The 12,101-nt window shown below is 36.8% G+C and overlaps 1 protein-coding gene and 1 non-coding gene across 2 annotated transcripts; both read left to right on the top strand.

Annotated features, from left to right (window-relative positions):
* Nucleotides 1-6,071: 6,071 nt before the first annotated feature.
* LOC149132627 (uncharacterized) lies at nucleotides 6,072-6,536 on the top strand. The gene has a single exon (XM_089363315.1). The coding sequence runs from the start codon at nucleotides 6,072-6,074 to the stop codon at nucleotides 6,534-6,536; it is 465 nt and encodes a 154-aa protein (XP_089219441.1).
* A 1,626-nt stretch (nucleotides 6,537-8,162) lies between these two features.
* On the top strand, nucleotides 8,163-8,235 carry Trnak-uuu (transfer RNA lysine (anticodon UUU)). Its single transcript has one exon. It is a non-coding gene; the product is annotated as a tRNA-Lys (tRNA).
* Nucleotides 8,236-12,101: the final 3,866 nt, after the last annotated feature.

The following is a 12,101-nucleotide window of genomic DNA, read 5'->3' on the forward strand; positions in this document are numbered from 1 at the left end:
ATAGCCTCGGGCCGACCAAAGCCTTGTGAGTGTATTTGGTAGACGAAAACTGGACGAAGCCCGTCGTATATATTTCTGACATGTACGTTCTGTTAAGCAATCAATACCATAAACTTCACATATCTCTTTGTGAGCCTCAGCAGCTTTCTTGCCTTTACGGAAATAAAAAGGCAAAATATGGCGAAAATGTTCGTTTTTGCACTCCAAGTTAAAATTGACACAGAACAGCTGTAAACAAAATTACGCGCAATTTGCCTCTAAAATAAACTGAAAATAACGGCTATCGAATGTCAAAAGGAAAACATCATAACATTGACAAAGGTCATTCAAAACAATAGTAACTCTATCTGTTTGTGAAAAAGGAAAGGAAATTACTTTCTTGCCAATCCAATATATGGTCCTCATCAAACAGACCTACGATCGAAGGTGTAGTGATTTCATTCAGTCATAGAGTAGATTCGAACCTGAATCGGCAAATTTTCCCATAATATTTCAACAGCACTTTTCTCACAGCAAAACAACAGTGACAGCAGTTACATTTAACATATGCCTTTGCTAAGCCGATTTATGTCTTTGCCACTTGACCTTCCTAACCTCTTCTAGGCCAAGAAAAGTTAGAATTGAGATAACAGGTCGACCCCCAACGAAATCTAATGTTCTCTGCAATATACTTATTTTTCTAACTAGTTCTGTATAGTTATAAATACAAGAACTCCATAAGCCAAGAACCGTGCTGGCTGAACGAAAAGGTACAGAGGGGCAACTATGGTAACTCACCAATGAAGCAGTTGTTTCATCCCACCTCTCTCGCTTTCAGTATCTCACTTTCTCTTCTCTACAACATTACTCTATATCTATCTGTGGTTTACTACTACACAACGACGAGAACACAAACACAAACTATACAAGGAAAATCTACGATATCTCTCTTTACCCCGCATTCTTTACGAATTATATTATACATGCCAGCCTGGTGTAGTTTGACTAAAACAATATGAAACGGTAAATAAATGTTCTTTTACAACTTCAATCACTGTTCTTCCTTTCATCTTGCACATCTGCAATATCAACACCCGATACAATTGGTAACTGCCGACTCCAACAATTATCGTAATACATACCGCTACAAAGGCATTCCAACCATGAATATCCTGTCTTTTAGGAGTGTCCAGGACTACATTACTTACAGTGGTCGTTCTCAGTCTTTTTAGCTTCAATGCACATTTGAGGTCAAACGAATTATTTGCAGACTTCAAGTAGAAAGTCTTTAAAAATTAACTATGCTGTAAAGTTAAAAATATAGAAAATATACAGAGAATGACTGCTTCCTTTATTTTATTAGTGATAATTATGTGTAACAAAATTATTAATAACACGTTTCCCAAGAACTTCAAGCATTACTATGGATAATCTTTGGCATTCAGATCATTATGTGAAATTAAACAGGCATTATTTCATGGCTTTGATATTTCAATGACGTGGTTGCTTATTTTTAAAATGACACTCTAAGGTAGCTATGAAAGACGAAATCCGACTAGTATGAAGATAAAACTGGTAGAATATTTTGGCCAGATATGGCCGGTTTAAACATTAAAGGGCTAAATTATATATTTTTTTTAATCTAGGGACAAATCTCTGGTACCCCTTACAGTAAATTGTTTCAGAAACACTGAAGTTATGTCCCTTTTCTTTAATATATGCGAGTTGAGGAAGATTTGGCTGCTGTTTTCAGCAGGTCGAGAAACCATATAAAAGTGCCTCCTCTCGCTCGACAGAAAAAAAAAAATTACAAACCAACAAATATGTCAGCAAAGGAGCTCCTATACCAAAGATTCGAAACGTAGGTGGTACCGCCCCCAAGGACGCACTGGAAATGTTGAGGGTGCATTAGGTTTTAGGAGGCGGTGAGGTAATGCAATTAACATACTAAACTTTAACTAGAGTTGTAATATTATACATGATAAAACTAGTAATGGTTATTAAAATTGAATAAGATATCATCAGACGCAAGAAAGCCATTAACTTGCAATGTATAAAGTAATTTTACAACTTTTGTCTTTATTAATTTTTTTTGGATCTTTTTTAAAACGGGGGCCACATTTTTCATTAATGTTTTACGTAGTGTTTTTGGTACCGAAAGACTTTCAAACTTCGTATACTTATCTATTTTGTGTTATAGAACAGAAAAATATTTTTGTATTCGAATTTATTTCATGTAAAAAGTTGTCTTATTTCGATAATTTCAACCAATCACTGACAAGTATTCAGTTGTTTATATTTACTCCTTTGGTTGATTAAGCGGTGTAAAGCGTATTTAATTTCCATAGCTTCGTTTTGCTTTTTTCTTTTTAAATTTGCTGTTTAACCCTAACCCTATCACCGATAGAATTGTTTCAGAATCGTTTGTTTATGTAGTCGGCACTTAATGTATATCGGCTGAATGGACGTCAGTGATTGGTTGAAATTACAGAAATACGACAACTTTAACATGGAATAACTTAGGGATTCCTTTTTTTTTTTTAAGAAGACTAAGAGAAAAAGATGTTTTATATAACACATTCTACCAGTGTTCCAAGTTTCAAAGTGTTTCGTTAATGAAAAATGTGGCCCCCGTTTTAAAAAAGATCCTTTTTTTTTATCATTTCGCTGTTAAAAGCTTATACAATCCATTTTTAGAGTAAAATTTATAAAGTATCAACCATGATAATTCACTCAATACTTAAGCGGGCGCTAGGCATAACCACTTAGAAAGGGGCGCTACAAAACAAAAGAAAAGGTTAAAAGCCACTCTATACAATCAACTGTCGTGATCGTAAAATCAAATTTCCTCCAGAGTAATCTCCCTTCAAAGCTAACTTTGCTGCAGTACCCTTATTTATTTATTTATTTATTTATTAACGTTATAAAAATTTAGAAACTTCGAGAACACGAAATAATTCTTCTTAGGGACGGAACAATTTCTAGGATCGAAGTAAATAAAGCTATAAATGATAGGTGTATAAATATATAAATATTAGGTTAAAAATCCTCCTCATAGAAAGAATCGAAGGCTGCAGGTCGTGATTTTTTTTTGTATTTTTACTTTGTGTAAGGCCATGCTACAGCACTGCCGTCAGAGGTTGAGTCTGTTACATCGACTTCCAGGGTTTATTTAATTGACTGGTACTCCTTTTATCAACTTCTAGTAGGTGAAATGCATAGTGGCCTAGCAGGGATTTTAAATTAAACTGTAAAGGAAAAGAAGTGTGACTGTGTTATAAGAAGCATGCTTCTGGGTTCGGTACCACTGCATGGCACCTTGGTAGTCACCTTGGGCCGAACGAAGCCTTGTGAGTGAATATGGTAAACGAAAACTGAAAGAAACCCTATTTATATATCCTTTTACTTGTTTCAGTCATTTGACTGCAGCCATGCTGGAGCACCGCCTTTAGTCAAACAAATCCACCCCAGGACTTACTCTTTGTAAGCCTAGTACTTATTCTATCGGCCTGTTTTTCCGAACCTCTAAGTTACGGGGACATAAACACACCAACATCGGTTGTCAAGTGACGGTGGGGGAACAAACACGGGGACACACACACACACACACATACGATGGGGTTCTTTCAGTTTCCATCAACCAAATCCACTCACAAGGCTTTGGTCTGCTCGAGGCTATAATAGAAGGTGCAACACAGTGGGACTGAACCCAGAACCATGTGGTTGGGAAGCAAGCTTCTTACCACACAGCCACAGTAAAAATTCAATCATCACTAATTGTGACTGAGGGTGCTGAGAGCAATAAGTGATGATTAAATTTTACCTGTATGGTTTTATATATTGCACCTAGTTGTCTTTATCAATTCATTTATATATAATGGAATAAAAGAATCAGAGAGTGGGACGAAGGAACGAAAGAAATAAATGGAGAAAGAAATAATCTTGGTACTTGACTCATACTTTATTTCGTCAAACCTCAGAAGAATGAAAGACAAAGTTGACCCCAACAGGATTTGAACTCATGATGCAATAAAGCTAAAATAAATACAGCAAAGCATTTTGGCCAACACTGGCAAAGCAAATCAGATAGATTGTCACAAGATTGCATTACATTCCATAAACCATTTTCTGTACATAAAGTGCACACGAAACAGTTATAATACCAGACACATATATGGACAATCTGGAATGGGGCATTTTGTTGGTCACACCTGGTTTATCAACTCTTTACCTCTGTGCTTAAGGAAGTCGCGGGCTAAATAACAATGCCATCTGTCTAGGGAGAGCCAGCAAGTTTTTAAGGGCACAGCTGCTTATGACCTCTGCTTCATTATCTGCAGTCTCATCATTATAATTGTTTTAAACCTTTGGCATTCAGATTTCTTTGTCAAATGTATTGATTATTTATTCTTTTATTCTTTTACGTGGTTCAGTCATTTGACTGTGGCCAGGCTGAAGCACTGCCTTAAAGGGTTTTAGTTGGAGAAATCAACCCTAAGGCTTATTCTTTGTAAACCTAGTACTTATTCTATCAGTCTCTGTTACCAAACTGCTACATTATGGGGATGTAAACACAGTAACATAAGTTGTCAAGCGATGGCAGGGAGACAAACACAGACACACACACACACACATATGATGGGCTTCTTTCAGTTTCTGTCTACCAAATCCACTCACAATTCTTTGGTCAGCCAAAGGGTATAGGAGAAGACACTTGCACAAGGTGCCATGCAATGGGATTGAACCCTGAACCATGTGGTTGGGAAGCAAGCTTTTTACCACACAGCTACACCTGCACCTATTTATTCACATTGTTTTGCATTCATCAATGCATTATCTTGTAGCTTCAAAATTTCAATGGTGTGTTTGTATATTTTTAGAATTACATTGTTGGGTAGGTGTGAGAGGTTGGAACCTATCAGTTCTAACATAAAACAAGTATGGGCCAGATATGGCTAGATTAAATGCTAAAGGATGAATATCCACCCACCCAAGATACTTCCATTGGTCAGATGGAGTTTATTGAGGTAAATTTTCTATAGCTGGACGCCTTTCCTGTTACCAACCCTTACCTGCTTCCAAACAATGTCATATTTCTCATGTCAAGTATAGCTTTGCAGAATACTGAAAATGAATGATACTGCTTTTTTATGTGTGTATGAGTGTGTTTGTGTGTAAATATATGTCGGGTCATCCCATAAATAATGCAGTATTTTCAGTTGCATAAACTAAAAGTTGGAGGGGGGACAGGATAAACTACCTGCATCAACTTGCTATAAAAGCAGGTAGAAATTTTACCTTGATTTATTCTTAGTGCAAGTTTTGAAGAGTGCAGTTCAACTTTAACAGTTATTTTTTCAAAGCTATAATGGAAGTGTTAAAGGAGCATATTTTGCTTTATGAGTTCAATAAAGGCAACAATGCAATGAAAAGTACAAGGAATATTAATGCAGTATATGGGGGATTAGTCAATAAGAGTAAGCCAGTGTCACCGGTGGTTCCAGAAATTCCGAGCTGGAAACTACAGCCTAGAAGATGAACCACATCCTGGAAGATATGTAGAGCTCGACAAGGACATCCTGCAAACCCTGGTGGAACAAAATCCTATTGTAATTGTTGAGGAACTAGTAGACAACCTTTGATTTGGTCATTCAACCAGTCATTCAAATCAGTGCTAGAAGAAAGACGACCATCTTTGGATTCAAGACAAAAGGTGTCGCAGTACTTGGCAGGTCGATATATCAGCAGTGGTGAAGCTTTTTGGCGGATATTCGGGTTTCCGCTTCACCAAAGGAACCCCGCCATCATACAACTCACGGTTCATTTGGAAAACGGCCAGCGGACTTATTTTACTGAACAGACTGCTGCTCAATTGGTGGCCAATCGAAAAGAAACAAGTTTGAATGGTTTTTTTAGGCTTTGCCAAATTGACACATTTGCCAAAACGCTTTTATACCCTCAGGTTCCGTCCTACTATGTGTGGTCAAAGAACACTTGGGTGCATAGGAAGTCAGGTCAGGATGTTCAAGGACATCTCGGTGTCAAGTTTAACAGTTGTCTAGGAAGAGTGTACACTGTGCCTCCCCACCAGCATGAGTGTTTTCACCTTCACCTTCTCCTTCGTTGTCGGCCCACAAAGCTTTCAAGACATAAAAACTGTTGACAGTGAATTATGTGACACTTTCCGCGAAGCCTGCTTCAGGCGCGGACTTTTGGAGGACGATTCACAATGGGCCACCACTATGGCGGAGGGCGTTTTGTTAAAATTCCCTAAAAGACTAAGATCGCTTTTCGCTATTCTACTCCTATGGTGCAACTTGGGTGATCCTGCCTCTTTATGGCTGACCTACAAAAATTACATGTCTGAAGATTCCCTGCATCAGGTTCACTTGCTAAATCCATCAATCGACGTCGAGTACAGTGACCTCATTTACAACAGAGCGCTGCTTGAAATCGAAGATACTGTTCTCAGTATGGGCGGGAGTGCGTTGCCAGTGTATGGACTACCTTCAACAAACCGGGAACGCCCAAACACAGTCTTCCGATTTGCTGTGTGAGACATGTTATAATGTTGACGACCTTGCCCAGTACATAGCGAACAATGAGCCAAAGCTCCTTCCAGAACAGAAGTTCGCTTACAACTCCTTTATTAATTCTGTCCGGGACAAAGCTGGGGGGATTTTCTTCCTCGACGATCGTGCAGGAACTGGCAAAACTTTTGTCACAAAATTAATATTGGCTGAGATTAGGCGAACACAAGGCATTGCCTTAGCTGTGGCATCATCTGGAATTGCGGCTACTTTGTTGCCAGGCGGCAGGACAGCTCACTCCACTTTCAACCTTCCGCTTGACTTAGTAACAGCTCAGATCAGGCAGAAGTGTTCAGACGATGCAAGCTTATCGTTTGGGATGAATGTACAATGGCCCACAGAGGTGCTCTTGATCTCTGAGAGACATCAAAGACTCTACAGTTCCCTTGGGAGGCATAACACTTCTTATTTCAGGGGACTTCAGGCAAACACTGCCAGTTATTCCCAAGGGGAATAGAGCTGATACAGTACGTGCGTGTCTTAAGTCATCTGCATTGCTAAGACATTGTTACAATTGTGAGAACAATAAAACAGCTTTTTCAGGGCCACCTCACATTCTATTGTTACCCACTTCTCAGAGTGCTGCAATGCTCTAGGCAAGGCTTTCTGTCCAGTTGCAAATTGATTGGTTGGTTTTCAACTTATAGCAATCTTTCCCTCAATAATCATAATTGAGTAGAATCATCAACAGTACTTTAAAACAATTAAGCCCCGAGCAACGCCGGGCACTTCTGCTAGTCATTTATAATTACGAAATGTTTTACTGAAATAAACTTTTTTGATCACGATGATTTTACGAACGTCAAATAGGAAATTACCAGGTATTTTAAAAATTAATTGTCGGTAGTGTATTTTCAACAGAAATATGATAACAAAAGGCTGGATGAATGAACATGTGACATGAAGCGTGTTTAATGAATATACGTTATATAAAGCTAATAATTCAGCAATATATGATTATAGCAAATATGTAATAAGAACACAGCTGACGACTTTTGTTCAACTGTGAAGTCCACAAATGCTACTTTCCAGTGTTTCTGGTCTCGTCCGGTAAACGGTTGGCTATATCTATCTATCTATCTATATAAAATCAAAATAGGATAAAAATCTTTTACAAGAATTTTATCAGGAAGCTAGTGTGTAAAAAAATTCGTAAGGGAAATTTCTATTCCCAAGAATATACTTATTCATTTATATATATATATAACGGGCGTGTGGCATTATTCTGTAGTAATGCCCTTTATATATATATATATATATATATATGTGTGTGTGTGTGTGTGTGTGTAATTTATGTTTTTGTGTGTATGAGAGAGAGAATAAAAAAGAACAGACAGTGAAGAGATTATTTCATGCTATGACAATTCTGCTTTTAGTGTTTGCTGATACATACTATCTTAACAGTTTCGTATTTATTCGTTTTCATAAACCGGTGTAAACTGTACAGTGTAAACGATCACATAATAATATATATAAAATATTATGCGACAATATTATAAGATAAATTATAAAAATCATTACTTTCACAATATGTTGAAAATATGGTCATACACTCGATTAAAATTATTATTATTCATACCAATTTTCAAGTCCGCCCGCATAGCTCAGTCGGTAGAGCATCAGACTTTTAATCTGAGGGTCGCGGGTTCGAGTCCCTCTGCGGGCGTACAATTATTTTGGATGTACAGAATATTATTATCTTCCGTTATTTTATTATGTATTTATACATCTATCGTAAGATAGTGTCTCTCACGTTTACTAGTTGAGTATAAAACAAGCTATATAGTTGTGAGATGCATTTCTCCCAAGATAACTCGAAGAATCCTAAAATTTTCTGAACAGCGCCGTATTATGAAGATGAAAAAATGCAACAAAATTAAACATGAAAAAATCCCGATAACAGAGCAGTTACCTTGTTTAAACAGGAGTTTATTTTCGTAATTTCCTTGTTCTTATAGTAAGCTACGATATACGTACATTCTCTAGATTTTCCTGTAATTCAGACCGCCTTATGGTCCCAGCAGACAAAATGGAAAAAATGTTGCCCCAGAGGATGGCGAGGAAGATGCACTGGAATAGCAACTCTGACTCACATAGTGTGCAGTGGAGGCGCAATGGCCCAGTGGTTAGGGCAGCAGGCTCGCAGTCATAGGATCGCGGTTTCAATTCCCAGACCGGGCGTTGTGAATGTTTATTGAGCGAAAACACCTAAAAGCTCCACGAGGCTCCGGCAGGGGATGGTGGCGAAACCTGCTGTACTCTTTCACCACAACTTTCTCTCACTCTTACTTCCTGTTTCTGTTGTGCCTGTAATTCAAAGGGTCAGCCTTGTCACACTGTGTCAAGGCTGAATATCCCCGAGAACTACGTTAAGGGTACACATGTCTGTGGAGTGCTCAGCCACTTGCACATTAATTTCACGAGCAGGCTGTTCCATTGATCGGATTAACTGGAACCCTCAACGTCGTAAGCAACGGAGTGCCAACAAGTACTCAATTGGTACTTATTTTATCGACCTCGAAAGGATAAAAGGAAAAGTCGACCTTGGTAGAGTTTGAACTCAGAACGTAAAGACAGATGAGAAGCTGCTAAGCATTCTGCCTGGCATGCTAACAACTCTGCCAGCTCACCACCTTCAACAGAGTATAAATTAGAAACAAGTTTATTTTACTTGCCAGGATGAAATTTCATAAACAGATGTCCATTTTAGGGTTATCTATCTTCAGATAATTCAAAAATAAATGTCAACATCATATTTGTTTTAACGTCCACTTTTCCATGCTTGCATGGGTTGGATGGAACTTGCTGAGATACATAGGCATAGGCAGGATTGTGTGACAAGTGGTTTGCTTCCCAACCACATGGTCCTGGGTTCAGTCCCACGACATGGCACCTAGGGCCACTATAGCCTCAGGCCAACAAAATTTAGTAGATGGAAACTGAAATATATATCTATGTGTCTTTGTGTCTGTGTTTGTACTACTTGACAACTGGTGTTGGTGTATTTATGTCCCCATAACTTAGCAGTTCAGCAAAGGAGAATAAATACCAGTCTTAAAAAAGGAAGTACTAAGGTCAATTCACTCAACTAAACTTCATCAAGGTGGTGCTCCATCATGGTCACAGTCTAATGATTGTAAAAAGCAAAAGATTAAAAGATTATGCGTTTTCGACAGGTGGATGCCTTTGCCGTTGCCAAACCTCACCTGTTTCCAAATAAGGTAATATATCCACATAGCTGGACAAGCTTTCACTGAAGATCAGAAATGAAGGACACCACTTCTACATATGTGATGCTCATTTACAATTTTCACATGATTTCAAGACAATGAGAGAGTTACCCCTACCCCATATAGATAGATAGACAGACAGACAGACAGACAAATAGATAGATATAGATATGTACATATAAATGAATGCTATAAGAAGTGGATTCAGAGAATCCGGTGATCTGATAAGCTAGCTTTCTTTATTTGTACTAATTTGTGAATATACAATTGTATTGAATAATGTTGATCATACATATTAATACGAGCATGCAAGAAGGTCACAAAATGGTTGTGATCCTATGGAAGTCATGTGGTTAAATATATATATAAAAATAATAGAAAATGGAGATGTATAACAATTGGCAATTCAAAAATTAAAATTCAAAATTTATTAGCATAATAGTATATTATATTATATTCTTATATTAATACAACACAATACAATATAATACGTAATAAATTTTAAGTATATATCACATACAAATGGTTCAATTCTTGGCCATGATAAAATTGTAAAAATTCATTGTTTTTTGACCAAGTATCTCTTCAGTGTAATTTCTTATGTATATTAAGATTCACATATCCAATAAGATTTATATTCATATTTAAATTTAAATAGATTTAAATTTATATAGATTTAAATTCAGTCTTACTGGATATGTGAATCCTAATATACATAAGAAATTACACTGAGGAGATTCTTAGTCAAAAAAGAATCAATTTTCACAATTTTATCATGGCCAAGAATCAAAACATTTGTATGTGATTTATATTTAATATTTATTACATATTATATTGTATTATGTTGTATTATTGTAAGAATATACTATAATACTGATATCATATCTATCTGGTCATGTGCATGTCATCACCTATCAGAATAAAACACAAGAAGTCACTTCTTGATCAATTTGGACAATACAATTCTAGCCTGTGAATTTATTGATCAAATCCAAATATGAAAATGTAATTCTGTGATAATTAGATTCCAAAGGGTGCAAGAATTATCTTTATAGAAACCCCTGCAGATTATATTTTTGAAAATTACCTTCTTTTTTCATTAATATTTTGTTTAAGTTCACTTTGTGAATTCAAAGTCCCAATATGATTTTCCTCTCTGCCAGGGCTGGCTCAACCCAAGCACTCGCCTGGGGGGTCATGTGCTAGGGAATACCAAGGAGGGTATGATAAGGAAATTTCCATGGCCATCAGCTTGTACACACCAAAGTTCAGCTAGCTTGGGGTGCCAGCAACCCTAGGGCCAGCCCTGCTCTCCGCTATTGTCTGCAGTAACAAAGGAAATCATTGTAGAGATTTTTAGTTAAGGAAGAAGCACCTCCAAACATGGCTGTGTGGTAAGAAGTTTGCTTCCCAACCACATGATTCCTGGTTCAGTCCCATTGCATTGCACCTCAAGCAAGTGTCTTCTACCCCATATTAAAATAAATTTGTTTGAAATTTTAAGGTGTTTCTATTATTTTGTCCAACCCCTTTGTGTGTGTATATATATATATATATATATATATATATATATATATATATATATATATATATATATATATATATATATATATATATATACACACACACACACACACAAAATAGATAAATATAGGTGCAGCTGTGTGGTAAGAAGCTTGCTTTCCAGCCACTTGGTTTTGGGTTCAGTCCCACTGCATGGAACCTTGGGTAACGACCTTCTACTATAGCCTCAAGCTAACCAAAACTTTGTGAGTGGATTTGATAAATGGAAACTGAAAGAAGCACATATATATATATATGTTTATATATATATATATATATATATATATATGTGTGTGTGTGTGTGTGTGTGTGTGTGTGTGTGTGTGTGTGTGTGTGGCTTGACAACTGGTACTGATGTGTTTATGTATCTGTAACACAGTAGTTTGGCCTAAGAGACTGACAAAATAAATACCAGACTTTAAAAAAAATTAAGTACTGGAGGTTGATACATTCAACTAAAAATTCTTCAACGCAGTGCCCCAGCATGGTCACAGTCTGTAATGACTGATACAAGTAAAAAGATATATATATATATATATAAATATATATATATATAAATATATATATATATACACACACACACACAACACACAAGGGAGGGCTGAAAAGGTTCTGGCTTTGGGTAAAAGAAAATACAGGAGGATCGACTAATCATTTTATTCAACATATTCTCCTTTCAGATTCACATACTTATTGCAATAGTCCTTCATTTTTTTCTAAGCCCTATAAAAGAACTCAG

The sequence above is a fragment of the Octopus bimaculoides genome, chromosome 14, assembly GCF_046866305.1.
Source record: "Octopus bimaculoides isolate indiv1 chromosome 14, ASM4686630v1, whole genome shotgun sequence".
Classification (NCBI taxonomy): domain Eukaryota; kingdom Metazoa; phylum Mollusca; class Cephalopoda; order Octopoda; family Octopodidae; genus Octopus; species Octopus bimaculoides.

Excerpts from the sequence above, each read along its gene's own strand:
- LOC149132627 (XM_089363315.1), top strand. The coding sequence starts at position 6,072 with ATGAGTGTTTTCACCTTCACCTTCTCCTTCGTTGTCGGCCCACAAAGC.